Source organism: Cherax quadricarinatus, chromosome 36, assembly GCF_038502225.1.
Source record: "Cherax quadricarinatus isolate ZL_2023a chromosome 36, ASM3850222v1, whole genome shotgun sequence".
In the NCBI taxonomy this organism is placed as follows: Eukaryota; Metazoa; Arthropoda; class Malacostraca; order Decapoda; family Parastacidae; genus Cherax; species Cherax quadricarinatus.
Window position 1 is genome coordinate 748,469 of NC_091327.1, and position 22,245 is coordinate 770,713.

General features: G+C 41.2%; 1 protein-coding gene across 1 annotated transcript in view; it reads right to left on the minus strand.

The window, feature by feature from the left end:
- Positions 1–22,245, minus strand: part of LOC128691257 (uncharacterized) — a 139,063-nt gene that overhangs the window by 43,195 nt on the left and 73,623 nt on the right. The window contains exon 3 of the mRNA XM_070091635.1: positions 1,670–5,327. Within this exon, the coding sequence (XP_069947736.1) occupies positions 1,670–5,109 (3,440 nt within the window). The 5' untranslated portion in view covers positions 5,110–5,327. The remainder of the gene's footprint in view (positions 1–1,669; positions 5,328–22,245) is intronic.

Below are 22,245 nucleotides of genomic sequence, written 5' to 3' on the forward strand. Positions count from 1 at the left end.
TTAACACCAACAGCAGTGTTAACACCAGCAACAATGTTAACAAGAATGTTAATACCAACAATGATGTTAATACCAACAACGATGTTAACACCAACAACAACGTTAATACCAGCAACGAAGTTAACGCCAGCAACAACGTTAATACCAGCAACGATGTTAACGCCAGCAACAAGGCTAACAGCAACAACAACATTAACACCAACAACAATGTTAACATTACCTCAATGTTAACACCAACAACAATGTCAAGAACAGTATTAACAACAATAATGTTAAAAACTACAGTATTAACAGCAACAACAATGTTAATACCAACAACAATATTATCACAAACAACAATGTTAACACTAACAAAGATGGTAACACCAACAACGATATTACCAATAATAACAAATTAACACCAACAACAGTCTTAACATTATTGTAATGTTAAGACTGTTATGTTAACATTACAATAATGTTAACATAACAATGTTAACATTACAAAAATGTTAATACCAACAAAATTTTAGCAGCAACAATATTAACAATAACAACATGTTAACACCAACAACAATATTAGCACCAACAATACTGTTAACAGCAACAAAGTTAACACCAACAAGAAAGTTAACAACAATGTTAAAAAAGCAATGTTAACACCAGCAGCGAAGTTAATACCAACAGCAATGTTAACACCAACAGCGATGTTAACAATAACAACACATTAACACCAAAAACAGTCTTAACATAAAAACAAAATTAATATTACAATCATGTTATCATTACAACAATGTTAATATCAACAATAATGTTAACACTAACAACAATGTTAACACCAACAACAATGTTCACATTACAGCAATGTTAACACCAACATTAGCCATAACACCAATAATGATGTTAACACTACAACGAGGTTAACACTGACAACAGCGTTAACACCAACAACAATGGTCACATTTCAACAATAATAAAACTAATAACAATGTTAATACTAACAACAATTTTAACACCAACAACAATGTTAGCATCAACAATATTAACAACAACAACAATAAAACTCCAACAACAGTGTTAATACCAACACAGCAGTTAACAAGAATATTAACTCTCACAACAATGTTAACAGTAACAATGTTAACATCAACAACGATGTTAGCAGCAACAACATTGTTAACAGAAACAGCAATGTTAACATTACAACAATGTTAACATTATCAAAAATGTGAACATGAACAACAATGTTAACAACAGTATTAACAACAATAATGTTAACAACAGTATTAACAGCTACAGCAATGCTAACACCAACAACAGTCCTAACATTACAAGAATATTTACATTACAAAAATGCTAATACCAAGAACAATGTTAACACCAGCAACACTATTAACACTAACAACATTGTTAACACCAACAGCAATGTTAACAACAACAATGTAAGCACCAATAACAGCCTTAACTCTAATAATAATGTTAACATTACAACAAGGTTAACACTAACAACAGTGTTAACACCAACAACAACAATGTTAACACTTAAAATGTTAAGACACTGTTAATGTTATCATATACAGTAGTGCTTTTTAACATTAACCATGATGTTAAGATAATGTTACCATATACATTAAAATTAACAATAATCTTATCATATTCAGTAACATTATTGACAATAACAACAACTCACCGAGGTTGTAGACGCTTCAGCTGGTTGGTGGAAGTGGTGGTTGTGTCAGCATAAAAGTAGTGGTGGTACAATACCAGGTGTGTACAGTGGTGGTGGTTGAGGGCAGCCAGCAGGTCAGGTAGGTCAGGTAGGTCACCAGGGTCTCGCGTGATTGTAATCTCTACCTTGCAGGAGCTGAGGTGTGATAAGAGAGCAGCGTAGCTTCTCACATGTTCATCAATTACATCAATTGTTGCTTCAGTATTGAAGCAGTGAGCTATTTTTTTGACAATTACTGGAGACATGTTAGTGTTGTCAAGGAGGTCGAGCCACTGGTGGTTGCATCTTACACCAGACTCGTGTAGGAGATGAACCACTTCCCGTGCAGGTGCCTCGGGTACCTGGTCTAGTACCAGGTGCAGCAGCCCAGCCACATGTATCAGAACATTCTGGTACTTGTTTATGTCTACCACACCTGACCTGATGCTCTCTTTTAACACTTCCCTGATACTGACAGTTGTAGCTGACCTGATGCTCTCTTTTAACACTCCCATGATATTGACAGGTGCGCTACGTATAGCTGAACTGATGAAATATTCTAAATGCATTGTCCTGAAATTGATAGGTGTAGAAGGTGTAGCTGACCTGATGCTCTCTTCTAACACTTCCCTGGTACAGATAGGTGTGGCACGTGTAGCTGACCTGATGATCTCTTCTAACATTCCACTGATACTGACAGGCGTGCAGTGTGTAAGTGATGCTGGTGTAGATGATGCTGGTGTAGGTGATGCTGGTGTAGATGGTGCTGATGTAGGTGGTGCTGATGTAGGTGATGTTGGTGTAGGTGATGTTGGTGTAGGTGGTGTTGATGTAGCTGGTGCTGGTGTAGGTAATAATGGTGTACGTAGTGCTGGTGTAGGTGATGCTGGTGTAGGTGATGCTTGTGTAGGTGATGCTGGTGTAGATGGTGCTGATGTAGGTGGTGCTGATGTAGGTGATGTTTGTGTAGGTAGTGTTGATGTAGCTGGTGCTGGTGTAGGTGGTGCTGGTGTAGGTGATACTGGTGTACGTAGTGCTGGTGTAGGTGATGCTGGTGTAGGTGGTGCTGGTGTAGGTGATGCTGGTGTAGGTGATGCTGGTGTAGGTAATGCTGGTGTAGGTGATGTTGGTGTAGGTGGTGCTGGTGTAGGTGATGCTGGTGTAGGTGGTGCTGGTGTAGGTGATGCTGGTGTAGGTGAGGTTGATATTGGTGAGGTTGGTGAAGATGTGACTGGTGATGGTGAAGGTTGAGTTTGTGATGGTTGCATAATTGTCACAGGTGGTGTTTGTGTAGGTGATAAAGTTGTCACAGGCAGTCTAGAAGACACAGGTGGTGTTGGTAATGGTGACAGAGTTATCCAGGATGGTTGGGAAGACACAGGTGGTGTTGATGATGGTGGTATAGTTATCACAGTTGGTTGGGACGACACAAGTGGTGTTGATGATAGTGGTACAGTTATCACAGGTGGTTGGGAAGACACAGGTGGTGCTGGGTGGTGGGTGTACAAGACTGGGAGTGGTGAACACTCCAGCTGGTGCTTGAGAGTCATCACAATATGCAGAGCACTGAAGTAGTCTTGGATTCCCTTGTGTGGTGCAGAGTAGCGCTCCTTGATGCCTTGCCAAGTCCATATTGGCTTCAAACTCAAGAAAGCAGACAGCATCTCATGGTAAGGTATATCATGTTTGTTACAAGCAGATATTAGTTCATCAACAGTCTCTTCTTCAAGACTCAACTGGTCACGTGAGAGACTCTCTAGTGATGTCGCGTATATTATCTTCAATATTTCTTGAACACCGTTCTGTACACTACTTTCATTCATTATCTTGGTCTTTGAACAGTTTGTTAATCTCTCTAATAACTTACTTTGACACATATGATGTATTTTATGGTAGAGTTGTGTTTGTGTTATGGTTCTTATGTTTAACTCATCAGGTTCCTGGTCCAAGATGTAAACAAGAAATGTTAAATTCATTGGTAGACGTAAGTGTTCGTGAAGACCTGTAACCTCCATCACCTTCCTCACTAGTTTAAAAGTGTTTCTGTTACTGTTGGTCAGCTTAATTATCTCCTGGTGAGTCTGACGCACAAATTCTGCCATATGCTCTTGCTTTATGCCTCGTAGATTAGCATTTGTCACATCATAATCTTCAGGAATCGTCAAGCTGAAGATTTCCACTGTTTCAGGTCTTGAGGTGCAGATAAAAGTTGTGTTAATAGAGTTTTGGAATTCCAGTAAAAGACTTTTAACTAATGTTCTGGAGTTGTTATTGAGTTCATCCAGACCGTCAACTATTATTATTACCTTACAAAGCTTGATTATTTTAGGCACAATATTTCTGAATTTTGCTGAAACATCTGGTAATAGTCGGTGTAGAAGATGGTGGTAGGAGTTGATGGTCGGGTCCCTACACTGTACCCACAGTAAGAGATCATAATTATCTAAGTCCTTGATGTTACCTTGACCACCTTGTATAAATTGCTTAGTTATTAGCTTCACTAGAGTTGTCTTGCCACTTCCTGCCACACCTTCAAGCAGTAGTATTTGTGGTCGTGGGGAGGAACCTTGTTGTTGTGTACCAGAGCTCACACATGATGCCACAGATGTTGTCTGCACAAGTGAGAGAAGGTCTCTATAATCTATATGTTCATTATTACCTCTTCGTCTTACTTGTTTAATTTCAATATCAACAAAAATTTTGTCTACTTCAAGTTGAAAGTTGTCACTGATACAAGGTACTGGGTTAACACAAGTTATTTGCTGCAAGATTTCCTTCAGTTTACCACAACTGTCTTTAATGATAATCTGTTTTATATCATCACTACAATACTTCATTATATCTTCCTCACTGAGAATTTCATTCATGATGTAGTCCAGGTCATCATTCATCTGCTGGATCTCCTTGTTAACTTCAGTCTGGTCTCTCCCATACCTCTCTCCAGATGTCTTAAGACAACCAGTTAACAACTCACGAAACTTTCTCATATTTTCATGATAATCTTCGTCAGTAACTGCAAGTGGACCGTGAGCAGCATTGTTCCTCATGTTGTTTATGGCAGTGATGTAGGACTCCATTTGTGCACTGTCAGTGATCCATACTGGATCACTGAGAGGAGCAACATTCTCACAAGCAAGTTTGATGCTCCTACACAGTAGTGGAACATCAAACTCTCTTCCATTTGCACTTCTATTTATCAATTTCTTTTGTGTTTTGTCAAACCTTCGATCTTTACTTTTGAGTTTTAAGTAGTTGGCAGATGATGTTTGTTTTAAGTTGCTTAAGTAATGATCAAGTGTTGTAGTAGCAGGTTTATCTGGTGTTCCCCAGCAGAATGTGTGATGCAACACTCGTCTACCACACTCACTCAAAGCTTTCAGCATTCTGAAGCCATTATTTTCCTCCTTAGTTATTACAGCCATGACACAGAAGAAGCAAGATGATGTTAATAATGTTAATGATGATATTGTTGTTGCTTCTCAGATATTGTTGTTGGCAGTGCTGATAATGTTTTTCAGGTATTGTTGCTGACAGACCTGTTGTTGTTTTTCAGATATTGTTGCTGACAGTGTTGTTGTTGCTTCTCAGATTTTGTTGCTGCTGATGTAGCTCCTGATACATCAACACAAGACCAGGAATGCTGAAAAAAAATAAAAGACTTGATTTGAAATATGGGTAATATTACAAGTGTCAGACTGTAACATGTATAATATTACAAGTGTCAAACTGTAACATGTATAATATTACAAGTGACAGACTGTAACATGTATAATAATACAAGTGTCAAAATGTAACATGTATAATATTACAAGTGTCAAACTGTAACAAGTATAATATTACAAGTGTCAGACTGTAACATGTAAAATATTACAAGTGTCAAACTGTAACATGTGTAACATTACACGTACTTGTTACAGTCTGACACCTATAATATTATATATGTTACAATATGACAGTTGTAATATTATACATGTTACAGTCCGTTACTTTAATATTATACATGTTACAGTCCATTACTTGTAATATTATACATGTTACAGTGTGACACTTGTAATATTATACATGTTACAGTCAGACACTTGTAATATTATACATGTTACAGTCTGACACTTGTAATATTATACATGTTACAGTTTGACACTTGTAATATTATACATGTTACATTCAGACACTTGTAATATTATACATGTTACAGTCTGACACTTGTAATATTATACATGTTACACTCAGACACTTGTGATATTATACATGTTACAGTCTGTCACTTGTAATATTATACATGTTACAGCCTGACACTTGTAATATTATACATGTTACAGTCTGACACTTGTAATATTATACATGTTACAGTCTGACACTTGTAATATTATACATGTTACAGTCTGACACTTGTAATATTATACATGTTACAGTCTGTCACTTGTAATATTATACATATTGCAGTGTCAGACTGTAACATATATAATATTTCCAGTGAAAGTGAATTATCTGGCAGTGAAAACCAGGAGAAAAGTCAGTCTGAATAAATGACGAAGCATTTATATGAATTAATGAATAAGACTCACGTACAACATCTGGGTATCAATATTGATGAATGAGACACATTTACAACCCTGGGTATCAATATCTAGGTACTAGTACAGTGACTACTATACTGGTCTTCTGAGGTACTAGCACAGTAACTACTGTGAGGGAAAAGTTCAATAGATAGGAGTAGCGATATAGTAACAATAGTTTCATTGCCGGCTACTAGTTAAGGTAGGGTAAGTCAAGCTCCCGTTTTTCTCGCCTTTTTTCCCCCTCCCTGAAAGTGATAGTTTGACTGCCGGCTGCTTGTTAAGGTAGGGTCAGTCTAGCTCCTGCTATCCCTTCCCCTCCCTCTTCCCCCCCCCCCCCGAAAGGTGACGTGTGGGGCTCTGGTCAAACAGTAAATCACTCGACTCACAGCTCCCAACACTACTGTAAGTACATGCCTGCCTTGTATTCTAGTGGATTTATTGGTTAAAAGCTTCACTTTTGACCAATAATAAACTTTGTCCTTTCAGTCTTGCTCTAAGTTGACTGTTGTAATAATCACCACGTCTTTTGAGTATTGTACATGCCATGGAGAGTGATTATTTAAGCAGTGGGTAACCTGTCTATCTTTTCAGCTTGGATGACAGTGAGGGTCACCTGTCAATCAACGAGAAGAACACGAGACGGACTAACGTCCTGGAGACGTCCCATTTTGGATTTAATTACCTGTGCACCTGTATGAAATTGCAGGACGTAACCCCACATCATTGCAGCGGTAAAGAACTTGTTTTCCTGTCATCGGGATACTACTCAAGGCTCTATCTACTGTGAAGAACTAGCCAGTGGGTCGTAACCAACACCTGCGAACCCCCCCCCCATCATCAGCAATGGCTACGATTTCAATAACACAGTGTCACCAACACAAGACACCCCTATACATATTAGCGTTGAATTCAGTTATCATTTATATTTTTAATTTTTAATTTTCTTTAATGTAGGATTAATATTTCATATTTAAGTGTTTTATATTTTATATTTTCTATATAATAAAGTGTTTATGTTTGTCTGTTATTATTTCTTTTTCTATTCACTAATTTTCCTGAGGAGGAGCCAGCCTTGGTAATACTGTCTGAAGTTGTTACAGGACTAAGCCTTCACACTACTATACTGGTCTTCTGAGGTACTAGCACAGTGACTACTATACTGGTCTTCTGAGGTACTAGCACAGTGACTACTATACTGGCCTTCTGAGGTACTAGCACAGTGACTACTATACTGGTCTTCTGAGGTACTAGCACAGTGACTACTATACTGGTCTTCTGAGGTACTAGCACAGTGACTACTATACTGGCCTTCTGAGGTACTAGCACAGTGACTACTATACTGGCCTTCTGAGGTACTAGCACAGTGACTACTATACTGGTCTTCTGAGGTACTAGCACAGTGACTACTATACTGGTCTTCTGAGGTACTAGCACAGTGACTACTATACTGGCCTTCTGAGGTACTAGCACAGTGACTACTATACTGGCCTTCTGAGGTACTAGCACAGTGACTACTATACTGGCCTTCTGAGGTACTAGCACAGTGACTACTATACTGGCCTTGAGGTACTAGCACAGTGACTACTATACTGGTCTTCTGAGGTACTAGCACAGTGATTACTATACTGATCTTGTGAGGTACTAGCACAGTGACTACTATACTGGTCTTCTGAGGTACTAGCACAGTGACTACTATACTGGTCTTCTGAGGTACTAGCACAGTAACTACTATACTGGTCTTCTGAGGTACTAGCACAGTGACTACTATACTGGACTTCTGAGGTACTAGCACATTGACTACTATACTGGTCTTCTGAGGTACTAGCACAGTGAGTACTATACTGGTCTTCTGAGGTACTAGCACAGTGACTACTATACTACTGCTCTTCTGAGGTACTAGCACAGTGACTTCTTCTTCTTCTTCTTCTTCTTATGACCAGAGCTTTGGTAAGATGGGTAAGGAAGAAGGATGGGTAAGGATAGAAATATTAGAAAAGGGTGGGAGGGGGGAGAGAGGTAGGATATAAAAGGTAAGTGGCCCAACCACTTTGGTGTAATTTAAAAAGTGTATGTGAAATGATAAGATATTCTTGAAGAGGTATAATACTAACCCATCAGAGTCACATAGATATAACAGATATATAAGTACATGACTCTGAATTGGTAGTAATTATACAAGTTGCAATTGCTTTTTTTTTTTGCGATTGCACAATGGATATTTAAGCGACAGTGAAAGCAATGATTTCCTGGCTAGTTTATAGAATTACTTGAAAATGGCTTCTTACAAGTGGTGTTCTGCCATAGTAAATACAGCATAATTTTTATATTAGATTGTTATATAAGATGTCTCCCTAATTGGGGGCGATGATCTTCTCAGTAAACATAGAAGGGTTCTGGTGTTACCCAATCTTCATCAGGGAGGTTGCTCAATATCATTGGTCGATGGTAATCATCTTTATGGATAAAACGACGGACCCTCTGTGAGAGAGTCATTCTTTGAGTCCTGTGAGGAGTATTGATGATATAATCCGTGGTATTTACAACTTGTATAGGATGTTCTCTATCTGGCATGTATAGTTCTTGCATTGTATAGAGTTGTTTCTTTTTCAGGGTGTCAAGGCGTACATTTAAACAGGTGTACCTATGATGGAGATACCCCCTTTATCTTCGATTGTTGATGCAAAACATCCTATCGTGCTAACAAGGACTTTGTCAGGATTAGTCGTAATTCTCCATTTCTTTTCCCAATTAGATGTTCGACGAAGTTCGATATTCATTTTTTCTATGACTCTCATACTTGTATTTTCCTGTTACCGGAGTTGATGAGACGACATGAATAACATCATCTGCAAACTGCGACACAATTGTATCATTAAACTCTGGTTGAGGAAGGTCATTCACATAAATGTTGAACAGAATTGGACTAAGACAAGAACCTTGTGGGACACCAGCTGTTGCTATAAAAGGCTCTGTCGACCTGCCATGAAAGGTGGGAATAGTTTTTCTTTGAGTTAAGAAATTATATATTAATCTGAGAAAAGTCCAGTTATGGTCTGGTAGGTCAATGAGTTTGTATATAAGACCATCATGCCATAAGCTATCAAAAGCTTTATGAACATCTCTGGTGGCAATTAGGGCAAGATTGCCCTGATGTTTTAGACTTGCTACAGTATCGAAAATAACATTTATTGCATGATGGGTACCTCTATGTGTTCTAAAGCCAAATTGCTTTTCAGTAAAAAGGTGATTAAACTCCATATAGTAGTTCAATCTGTTGGAAATGATCTTCTCAAGAACTTTTCCAGTGACTTCAAGTAAAGATATAGGTCTATAGTTCCCAGGGTGGTGGATGTCTTTATTGGGCTTACCAAGAAAGATCATCCTAGCAGTCTTAAAAACAACTGGAAAATGTCCCGAGGCCAAGATGGCATTAAAGATATTAACCAAAGACTGTTTACAATTTCTGGGTAGGAACTTTATTTCATTGTTATTCCAGAGAGACCAGGGGCTCTATTTCGCATTCTTCCAATAACCTGACTCATCTCGAGTAATGTAATAGGTCTAGTAAGTGGGTGTGCATCTTCAAGAGTTGAAGTATCGATGGAAGGTAGTGGTTGTAGATCATCCAAGTTTTCATCTCTCCATTCATTTACCAACTGATAGTGATTATTGTTAAATTGACGACTGTTATTGTGGGCTAGAATTTTCTCCCATACATCACCCATCAAATTAGCCTGGTCCTGTGGATCGTCAAGTTTAATCTCAACATCTTCATCAGTGAAGGTATGAACTAGGTAGCTAGGAGCCTTGTGCTTTGCCCCTAAAAGTTGTCGGATCTTACTCCAAAATTTTGCTGGCTTACGTTTATACTGATTAGCTTGAAGAACTAGCAATTTCCATAAGTCCCGTTTGTGATGACTAATCATGTTAATTAATTCTTGCCTCAATCTGTGCAATGTAGCTACTGGTGGTTGTCGCGTTTGAAGATGCCTTCGACATCTTGGGAACTATAGACTATAGGTCTATAGTTCCCAGGGTGGTGGATGTCTTTATTGGGCTTACCAAGAAAGATCATCCTAGCAGTCTTAAAAACAACTGGAAAATGTCCCGAGGCCAAGATGGCATTAAAGATATTAACCAAAGACTGTTTACAATTTCTGGGTAGGAACTTTATTTCATTGTTATTCCAGAGAGACCAGGGGCTCTATTTCGCATTCTTCCAATAACCTGACTCATCTCGAGTAATGTAATAGGTCTAGTAAGTGGGTGTGCATCTTCAAGAGTTGAAGTATCGATGGAAGGTAGTGGTTGTAGATCATCCAAGTTTTCATCTCTCCATTCATTTACCAACTGATAGTGATTATTGTTAAATTGACGACTGTTATTGTGGGCTAGAATTTTCTCCCATACATCACCCATCAAATTAGCCTGGTCCTGTGGATCGTCAAGTTTAATCTCAACATCTTCATCATCTTCATCAGTGAAGGTATGAACTAGGTAGCTAGGAGCCTTGTGCTTTGCCCCTAAAAGTTGTCGGATCTTACTCCAAAATTTTGCTGGCTTACGTTTATACTGATTAGCTTGAAGAACTAGCAATTTCCATAAGTCCCGTTTGTGATGACTAATCATGTTAATTAATTCTTGCCTCAATCTGTGCAATGTAGCTACTGGTGGTTGTCGCGTTTGAAGATGCCTTCGACATTCTGCTTGATAATTTCTTAAAGCATCTCTACTTTCCCTAGTAGGTTTATATTGTTGACAGATCTTTGTGGAAGCTAATTGGCAAGTTGCATTAGTAGCTTCAATTATTCTATTGTGAAGGGACCTGATTGCATCATTAATTGCAGTGGAAGGTAGATTTTCCAATGACACAATTTCATCTTCACCCAGAAATGCCCTGAAGGGGTCAAATCCTAGGGTGTTAAGATTGGGTTTAGGAGCTACAGGGATTCTTTATGGAGAAGTTTATAGTTGTATTATAACAAGGATATGGTCAAATCCTACTTTTCCACCAGGAGATATACGACAGTAGGTAGAAGGTTGGTAGACAGCAACCACCCAGGGAAGTACTACCGTCCTGCCAGATGACTGTGAAACAGAAACCTGCAACTGTTTTGCATGATGGTAGGATTGCTGGTTTCTTTTTCTGTCTCATAAACACGCTAGATAACAGGGATATCTTGCTACTCCTACTTAAACTTTGGTCACACTTCACAGACACGCACATGCATATATATATACATACATCTAGGTTTTTCTCCTTTTTCTAAATAGCTCTTGTTCCACTTTATTTCCTCTATTGTCCATGGGGAAGTGGAAAAGAATCTTTCCTCCGTAAGCCATGCGTGTCGTATGAGGCGACTAAAATGCCGGGAGCAATGGGCTAGTAACCCCTTCTCCTGTAGACTTTTACTAAAAAAGAGAAGAAGAAAAACTTTATAAAACTGGGATGCTTAAATGTGCGTGGATGTAGTGCGGATGACAAGAAACAGATGATTGCTGATGTTATGAATGAAAAGAAGTTGGATGTCCTGGCCATAAGCGAAACAAACCTGAAGGGGGTAGGGGAGTTTCGGTGGGGGGAAATAAATGGGATTAAATCTGGAGTATCTGAGAGAGTTAGAGCAAAGGAAGGGGTAGCAGTAATGTTGAATGATCAGTTATGGAAGGAGAAAAGAGAATATGAATGTGTAAATTCAAGAATTATGTGGATTAAAGTAAAGGTTGGATGCGAGAAGTGGGTCATAATAAGCGTGTATGCACCTGGAGAAGAGAGGAATGTAGAGGAGAGAGATTTTGGGAGATGTTAAGTGAATGTATAGGAGCCTTTGAACCAAGTGAGAGAGTAATTGTGATAGGGGACCTGAATGCTAAAGTAGGAGAAACTTTTAGAGAGGGTGTGGTAGGTAAGTTTGGGGTGCCAGGTGTATATGATAATGGGAGCTCTTTGATTGAACTTTGTATAGAAAGGGGTTTACTTATAGGTAATACATATTTTAAGAAAAAGAGGATAAATAAGTATACAAGATATGATGTAGGGCAAAATGACAGTAGTTTGTTGGATTATGTATTGGTAGATAAAAGACTGTTGAGTAGACTTCAGGATGTACATGTTTATAGAGGGGCCACAGATATATCAGATCACTTTCTAGTTGTAGCTACACTGAGAGTAAAAGGTAGATGGGATACAAGGAGAATAGAAGCATCAGGGAAGAGAGAGGTGAAGGTTTATAAACTAAAAGAGGAGGCAGTTAGGGTAAGATATAAACAGCTATTGGAGGATAGATAGGCTAATGAGAGCATAGGCAATGGGGTCGAAGAGGTATGGGGTAGGTTTAAAAATGTAGTGTTAGAGTGTTCAGCAGAAGTTTGTGGTTACAGGAAAGTGGGTGCAGGAGGAAAGAGGAGCGATTGGTGGAATGATGATGTGAAGAGAGTAGTAAGGGAGAAAAAATTAGCATATGAGAAGTTTTTACAAAGTAGAAGTGATGCAAGGAGGGAAGAGTATATGGAGAAAAAGAGAGAGGTTAAGAGAGTGGTGAAGCAATGTAAAAAGAGAGCAAATGAGAGTGTGGGTGAGATGTTATCAACAAATTTTGTTGAAAATAAGAAAAAGTTTTGGAGTGAGATTAACAAGTTAAGAAAGCCTAGAGAACAAATGGATTTGTCAGTTAAAAATAGGAGAGGAGAGTTATTAAATGGAGAGTTAGAGGTATTGGGAAGATGGAGGGAATATTTTGAGGAATTGTTAAATGTTGATGAAGATAGGGAAGCTGTGATTTCGTGTATAGGGCAAGGAGGAACAACATCTTGTAGGAGTGAGGAAGAGCCAGTTGTGAGTGTGGGGGAAGTTCGTGAGGCGGTAGATAAAATGAAAGGGGGTAAGGCAGCCGGGATTGATGGGATAAAGATAGAAATGTTAAAAGCAGGTGGGGATATAGTTTTGGAGTGGTTGGTGCAATTATTTAATAAATGTATGGAAGAGGGTAAGGTACCTAGGGATTGGCAGAGAGCATGCATAGTTCCTTTGTATAAAGGCAAAGGGGATAAAAGAGAGTGCAAAAATTATAGGGGGATAAGTCTGTTGAGTATACCTGGCAAAGTGTATGGTAGAGTTATTATTGAAAGAATTAAGAGTAAGACGGAGAATAGGATAGCAGATGAACAAGGAGGCTTTAGGAAAGGTAAGGGGTGTGTGGACCAGGTGTTTACAGTGAAACATATTAGTGAACAGTATTTAGATAAGGCTAAAGAGGTCTTTGTGGCATTTATGGATTTGGAAAAGGCGTATGACAGGGTGGATAGGGGGGCAATGTGGCAGATGTTGCAGGTGTATGGTGTAGGAGGTAGGTTACTGAAAGCAGTGAAGAGTTTTTACGAGGATAGTGAGGCTCAAGTTAGAGTATGTAGGAAAGAGGGAAATTATTTCCCAGTAAAAGTAGGCCTTAGACAAGGATGTGTGATGTCACCGTGGTTGTTTAATATATTTATAGATGGGGTTGTAAGAGAAGTAAATGTGAGGGTCTTGGCAAGAGGCGTGGAGTTAAAAGATAAAGAATCACACATAAAGTGGGAGTTGTCACAGTTGCTCTTTGCTGATGACACTGTGCTCTTGGGAGATTCTGAAGAGAAGTTGCAGAGATTGGTGGATGAATTTGGTAGGGTGTGCAAAAGAAGAAAATTGAAAGTGAATACAGGAAAGAGTAAGGTTATGAGGATAACAAAAAGATTAGGTGATGAAAGATTGGATATCAGATTGGAGGGAGAGAGTATGGAGGAGGTGAATGTATTCAGATATTTGGGAGTGGACGTGTCAGCGGATGGGTCTATGAAAGATGAGGTGAATCATAGAATTGATGAGGGGAAAAGGGTGAGTGGTGCACTTAGGAGTCTGTGGAGACAAAGAACTTTGTCCTTGGAGGCAAAGAGGGGAATGTATGAGAGTATAGTTTTACCAACGCTCTTATATGGGTGTGAAGCATGGGTGATGAATGTTGCAGCGAGGAGAAGGCTGGAGGCAGTGGAGATGTCATGTCTGAGAGCAATGTGTGGTGTGAATATAATGCAGAGAATTCGTAATTTGAAAGTTAGGAGGAGGTGCAGGATTACCAAAACTGTTGTCCAGAGGGCTGAGGAAGGGTTGTTGAGGTGGTACGGACATGTGGAGAGAATGGAGCGAAACAGAATAACTTCAAGAGTGTATCAGTCTGTAGTGGAAGGAAGGCGGGGTAGGGGTCGGCCTAGGAAAGGTTGGAGGGAGGGGGTAAAGGAGGTTTTGTGTGCGAGGGGCTTGGACTTCCAGCAGGCATGCGTGAGCGTGTTTGATAGGAATGAATGGAGACAAATGGTTTTTAATACTTGACGTGCTGTTGGAGTGTGAGCAAAGTAACATTTATGAAGGGGTTCAGGGAAACCGGCAGGCCGGACTTGAGTCCTGGAGATGGGAAGTACAGTGCCTGCACTCTGAAGGAGGGGTGTTAATGTTGCAGTTTAAAAACTGTAGTGAAAAGCACCCTTCTGGCAAGACAGTGATGGAGTGAATGATGGTGGAAGTTTTTCTTTTTCGGGCCACCCTGCCTTGGTGGGAATCGGCCAGTGTGATAATAAAATAAAAAATAGATATACGACAATAAAAGAGGTCACAGTCTCTGTTTGTCAGTACTATATCTGGTGTCCCTGGATGAGGTCCAATGTATGATTTAGAGAATGGGCCTTGAAATGACAAGTTTCTAGCTGTCATGATGAGGGTGAGGGGAAAAGGGCCCAAGGCAAAGATCGGCCGGATTTTAAAAAACCACACGGGCTACCGGATGGTCAAAATGCCTTGTGTTAACTCGCCAAAGTGAAGTTGCCAAAAAAGAAGAAGATAGGAAAGTCAGAAGGATAGCAATGTATGTAGTGTGTTAGTGTGTGGGCCAGTGTAGATGTTTGGGTGAGGGGAGGATGGGGAAGGATGGGGGGATGGGGAAGAGAGGGGTGAACAAGCAAGCAAGTCACCGCCTTACCCTCTTGATAGGATGGGGCTTGAAGTGACTGCAAGCAAGTTTCCTCTCAGATCTGGTGAAGAACTACTCAGGATAACCCAAGAAAAACCTCAAGTAACAGTGTTCAGAGTTGCTCAGCTAAAGAGCAGGAACAGCGACGTCTTCTCTCCACGGCGGCTGGGTTGCTTCTGTCTCTGTGTCTGTCTGGTACTGTGTCCACAGTGACTACTATACTGGTCTTATGAGGTACTAGCACAGTGACTACTATACTGGTCTCCTGAGGTACTAGCACAGTGACTACTATACTGGTGACAAATTTTCAGAGAACTGAGTGGTTTGCGAGTGGAAGGATACTGCCTGTCAAAGTAATTTTCAAGGAAGAATCAGTTCGAACCAGGATTCTGCAAGAGAAAGCAAGACTGAGGGACAAACAGGGGTACCAGAGAGTATACCTCGACCGCGACAGAACACAAGAAGAAAGGACTACACTGAAAGAGAGGGTACAGAGACGCAAGGAGGAACGAGAGGCAATGACGAAGATGAGCAGGACCCAGACACAGGAGGAAGGGCAAACACACCCCACAGAATCTCCCACCAAAAGACTCCAACCGTGACATTCCCAAAGCAACTGAGCAACCTATACTACAACCCACTCACTGTTCCCTCTGCCACCAACCCCCATATCACAAATCTCATCCCAACAGCTGTCCCTTATGGACATTCTGACCCCACCCCCATCATCACAAACCCCACCTACACCACAGTCCCATATAGGCACCCACCAAGGCTCTCGCTCCCCCAACCCCAATATTCTTGCATGACCACAATGATAGAAAAGAAACTGAAAGTTTGGTACACAAACGCGGATGGAATAACGAATAAACATGAGGAGTGGAACGAAAGAATCAGTGAAAAATCCCCAGACATCATAGCAGTCACAGAAACAAAACTCGCTGAGACAATAACAGACACAATCTTCCCAACGGGATATCAGATCCTGAGGAAAGATAGAAGGAGTAGAGGGGGAGGAGGGGTTGCACTGCTCATAAAACACCGATGGGGATTTGAGGAAATGGAAGGCATGGACATGATTGGAGAAAGAGACTACATTGTAGGTACAATTCAGTCCGGAGAACATAAAGTAGTCATTGGAGTGATGTATAACCCACCACAGAACTGCAGGAGGCCAAGAGAGGAGTACGAAGAAAACAGCAGGGTGATGGCGGACACACTGGCTGAGGTGGCAAGAAGAGCTCACTCGAGCAGAGCAAAGTTACTGGTAATGGGCGATTTCAAAAACAGGGAGATCGACTGGGAAAACCTGGAGCCACATGGGGGTCCCGAAACATGGAGAGCCAAGATGATGGATGTGGTACTTGAAAACCTCATGCATCAATATGTCAGGGACACAACCAGAGAGAGAGGGGAGGATGAGCCAGCAAGACTGGATCTTGTGTTCACCCTGAGCAGTTCAGACATTGAGGACATCACTTACGAGAGGCCCCTTGGAGCTAGCGATCACGTGGTTCTGAGTTTTGATTATATAGTAGAGTTACAAGTGGAGAAGGTAACAGGAACTGAAGGGGACAGGCCAAACTATAAGATGGGGGACTACACAGGTATGAGAAACTACCTGCAGGAGGTTCAGTGGGACAGAGAAATGGTAGGAAAATCAGTAAACGAGATGATGGAATATGTGGCAACAAAGTGCAAGGAGGCAGAGGAAAGGTTTGTTCCCAAGGGAAACAGAAATAATAGGAAGACCAAAACGAGTCCTTGGTTTACCCGAAGGTGTAGGGAGGCAAAAACTAAGTGCAACAGAGAATGGAAAAGTACAGGAGGCATAGGACCCAGGAAAACAAGGAGATTAGTAGAAGAGCCAGAAACGAGTATGCACAGATAAGGAGGGAGGCCCAGCAACAGTATGAAAACGACATAGCATCGAAAGTCAAATCTGACCCGAAACTGCTGTATAGCCACATTAGGAGGAAGACAACAGACAAGGACCAGGTGATAAGGCTGAGGAAAGAAGGTGGAGAACTCACAAGAAACGATCAAGAGGTATGTGAGGGGCTCAACACGAGATTTAAGTATTCACAGTAGAGACAGGAAGGACTCTGGGGGGACAGACCAGATGGGGACACCAGCAAGGAATACACCAACAAGTGTTGGACGACATACATACAGAGGAGGAGGAGGTGAAGAAACTGCTAAGGGACATCGATACCTCAAAGGCAATGGGACTGGACAACATCTCCCTGTGGGTCCTTAGAGAGGGAGCAGATATGTTGTGCATGCCACTTACCACAATCTTCAACACGTCCTTGGAAACGGGGCAACTACCTGAGGTATGGAAGACGGCAAATGTAGTTCCCATTTTTAAAAAAGGAGACAGAAAAGAGGCACTAAACTATAGACCTGTGTCATTGACGTGTATAGTATGCAAAGTTATGGAGAAGATTATCAGGAGGAGAGTGGTGGAGCACCTGGAACGGAACAAGAGTATAAATGCCAACCAGCAAGGATTCATGGAAGGCAAATCCTGTGTGACAAACCTTCTGGAGTTTTATGATAAAATAACAGAAGTAAGACACGAGAGAGAGGGGTGGGTTGATTGCATCTTCTTGGACTGCAAGAAGGCCTTTGACACAGTTCCTCACAAGAGATTAGTGCAGAAGCTAGAGCATCAGGCACATATAACAGGAAGGGCACTGCAATGGATCAGAGAATACCTGACAGGGAGGCAACAACGAGTCATGGGACATAATGATGTATCATAGTGGGCACCTGTGGTGAGCGGGGTCCCACAGGGGTCGGTCCTAGGACCAGTGCTATTTTTGGTATATGTGAATGACATGATAGAAGGGTTAGACTCAGAAGTGTCCCTGTTTGCAGATGATGTGAAGTTAATGAGGAGAATTAAATCAGATGAGGACCAGGCAGGACTTCAAAGAGACCTGGACAGACTGGACACCTGGTCCAGCAAATGGCTTCTCGAATTTAATCCTGCCAAATGCAAAGTCATGAAGATAGGGGAAGGGCACAGAAGACCACAGACAGAGTATAGGCTAGGTGGCCAAAGACTGCAAACCTCACTCAAGGAGAAAGATCTTGGGGTGAGTATAACACCGAGCATGTCTCCGGAAGCACACATCAATCACATAACTGCTGCAGCATATGGGCGCCTGGCAAACCTGAGAACAGCATTCCAATACCTTAGTAAGGAATCGTTCAAGACACTATACACCGTGTATATCAGGCCCATACTGGAGTATGCAGCACCTGTTTGAAACCCGCACTTGATAAAGCACGTCAAGAAAATAGAGAAAGTACAAAGGTTTGCGACAAGGTTAGTTCCAGAGCTAAGGGGAATGTCCTATGAAGAAAGATTAAGGGAAATCGTCCTGACGACACTGGAGGACAGGAGGGTCAGGGGAGACATGATAACGACATATAAAATACTGCATGGAATAAACAAGGTGGACAAAGACAGGATGTTCCGGGGAGGGGACACAGAAACAAGAGGCCACAATTGGAAGTTGAAGACACAAATGAGTCAGAGAGATATTAGGAAGTATTTCTTCAGTCATAGAGTTGTCAGGCAGTGGAATAGCCTAGAAAATGACGTAGTGGAGGCAGGAACCATACACAGTTTTAAGACGAGGTTTGATCAAGCTCATGGAGCAGGGAAAGAGAGGGCCCAGTAGCAACCGGTGAAGAGGCGGGGCCAGGAGCTAAGACTCGACCCATGCAACCACAAATAGGTGAGTACAAATAGGTGAGTACTGGTCTTCTGAGGTACTAGCACACTGACTACTAAACTGGTCTCCTGAGGTACTAGCACAGTGAGTACTATACTGGTCTTCTGAGGTACTAGCACAGTGACTACTATTCTGGTCTTCTGAGGTACTAGCACAGTGATTACTATACTGGTTTTCTGAGCTACTAGCACAGTGACTACTATACTGGTCTTCTGAGGTATTAGCACAGTGACTACTATACTGGTCTTCAGAGGTACTAGCACAGTGGCTACTATACTGGTCTTCTGAAGTACTAGCACAGTGACTACTATACTGGTCTTCTGAGCTACTAGCACAGTGACTACTATACTGGTCTTCTGAGGTACTAGCACAGTGACTACTATACTGGTCTTCTGAGGTACTAGCACAGTGACTACTACACTGGTCTTCTGAGGTACTAGCACAGTGACTACTATACTGGACAACTGAGGTACTAGCACAGTGACTACTGTATTGGACTATGGAGGTACTAGAACAGTGACTGCTATGCTGGGCCACTGAGATACTAGCACAGTGACTACTATACTGCACTACTGAGGTACTAGCATAGTGACTGCTGTACTGGACTACTGAGGTATTAGCACAGTGACTACTATACTGGACTTCTGAGGTACTAGTGCAGTGACTACTATACTGGTCTTCTGAGGTACTAGCACAGTGACTACTATACTGGTCTTCTGAGGTACTAGCAAAGTGACTACTATACTGGTCTTCTGAGGTACTAGCACAGTGACTACTATACTGGTCTTCTGAGGTACTAGCACAGTGACTGCTACACTGGTCTTCTGAGTACTAGCAGAGTGACTACTATACTCATCTTCTGAGGTACTAGCACAGTGACTACTATACTGGTCTTCTGAGATACTAGCACAATGTCTACTATACTGATCTTCTGAGGTACTAGCTCAGTGACTACTATACTGGACTACTGAGGTACTAGCACAGTCACTACTATACTGGTCTTTTGAGGTACTAGCACAGTGACTACTATACTGGTCTTCTGATGTGCTAGCACAGTGACTGCTATACTGGACTACTGAGGTACTAGCATAGTGACTGCTATACTGGACTACTGAGGTACTAGCACAGTGACTACTTTACCGGTCTTCTGAGGTACTAGCACAGTGACTACTATACTAGACTCACATGTGGTTGCTAGTTGTGCTAATGAGGTACTAGCACAGTGACTACTATACTGGACTTATGAGGTACTAGCACAGTGACTACTATACTGGACTACTGAGGTACTAGCACAGTGACTACTATACTGGTCTTCTGAGGTACTAGCACAGTGACTACTATACTGGACTACTGAGGTACTAGCACAGTGACTACTATACTGGACTACTGAGGTACTAGCACAGTATCTACTATACTGGACTTCTGAGGTACTAGAACAGTGACTACTATACTGGATTTCTGAGGTATTAGCACATTGACTACTGTACTGGACTACTGAGGTACTAGCACAGTAACTACTATACTGAACGTCTGAGGTACTAGCACAGTGACTACTATACTGGACTACTGAGGTACTAGCACAGTAACTACTATACTGAACGTCTGAGGTACTAGCACAGTGACTACTATACTGGACTACTGAGGTACTAGCACAGTAACTACTATACTGAACGTCTGAGGTACTAGCACAGTGACTACTATACTGAACTACTGAGATACTAGTACTAATGCAGTGAATAATATACTGGACTACTGAGGTACTAGCACAGTGACTACTATACTAGACTTACATGTTAGTGGTTGCTAGTTGTGCTAGTTGGCCAGGTTCACAATGTCAACAAGACAGTTAACAATGAAGGTGTAGATGTTGAGAAATGGCTGGTTTCCAGTTAAGCTTAATTTTAAATTTAAATATAGGGAACACTTAGCTGATAAAAGACAGCAAATCGTCTACACAGCCGCCCCTGCAGACGAGGTCTTGAATTGTTGTCATGATCATCTCTCAACGGGCTGGAATAGATCATATTATGTAAACAATAAATTACCCCTAGGGAGTGTTATGTCAGCATATTTCATTCACTGATGGCTGACAAACTTACTTGTGTGGACTCAAAAGTCCGCACCTAACTGCCGACTATAGGTCGATTACAAACTCCTTGCGACTCAAGAACTGCGCAGTCCCCCGTACTACAAGAAATTCGTAACCTACCTTGCTCTTGTAGCGTGAGCTGTGGTGTTCTTCACACCTTCGACAGGTATCGGTGACTTGATAGAAGCTGAAGTGTCCTTGGATGTCCACGTCTTCCATAGTCTAGGAAAATGCACACTGGTACACTCTGTTCCACAAGATTTGTCTTTATTGTTCACAGTCTTATCACTAAAGAAGCTGATCACACTTCTCTTAAGTGTTTGTTGTGTTTTATGAGACACTTTGTTCACAGTAATGCACAGATCGTTCTTTGTTGGTTATCCTGGCATCAGTGTCACTCTCAGTAGAGTCAAAAGTAATCTGAAGACGCCACAACGCCCCACGCCGTCACTGCCCCCCAGCACAAAGGAAAAGCTGACCTAGTACTTTTGCTTCCTTGCCACTTCCTCCATGAGGCAAAGCAGAATGTTTAAATCTTGCTGTCTTAAGCATTGACAACAATGTCCACTATCTTTACTATGGTAATAAAGTGGGAGCAGGATTTTCCTTAATTGTCCTGCTAAGGTAAGAGATGTACTGTCTCTTATTAAAATACACTCTGCAACACTGGACTGCAAGGAGCAGCGGTCGCTTGACCATGTCGCATACTCGTACTGCATCTGCGATCAATTACTCGCTGTAGCAGTAAACAAGATATTTGCCCCTTCTGAGAGGGCTGGGCCCCTCAGGGCTGAAAGGGGCTGAAGGGGCTGATACCGCCCTCTTGGAGAAAATTTCTCTACAGTAGAGATGCAGCAGTGCAAGAAGTGCTCACAGGCTCATGATGTAGACCAGAGATTTAACAATATAGTTGTAGATGATGTGTTGTAACAAAGCAGTGTAAGTGGCACCAAATAATGAAACCATCAATTGTTGCAATATATAATTGATACAATCTATGGACTAAAATGGCATTGCGGCTCTGGACTGATTCTGTACACTTCCTATGTACACAACAGTTTGACATAAGAACTATACTTAAGGATTATAAATGATTTCTATGCATTAACATTATATTAAATCACAAATCATTGTAATTAGTAGAATCAATGATGGGATAGTACAA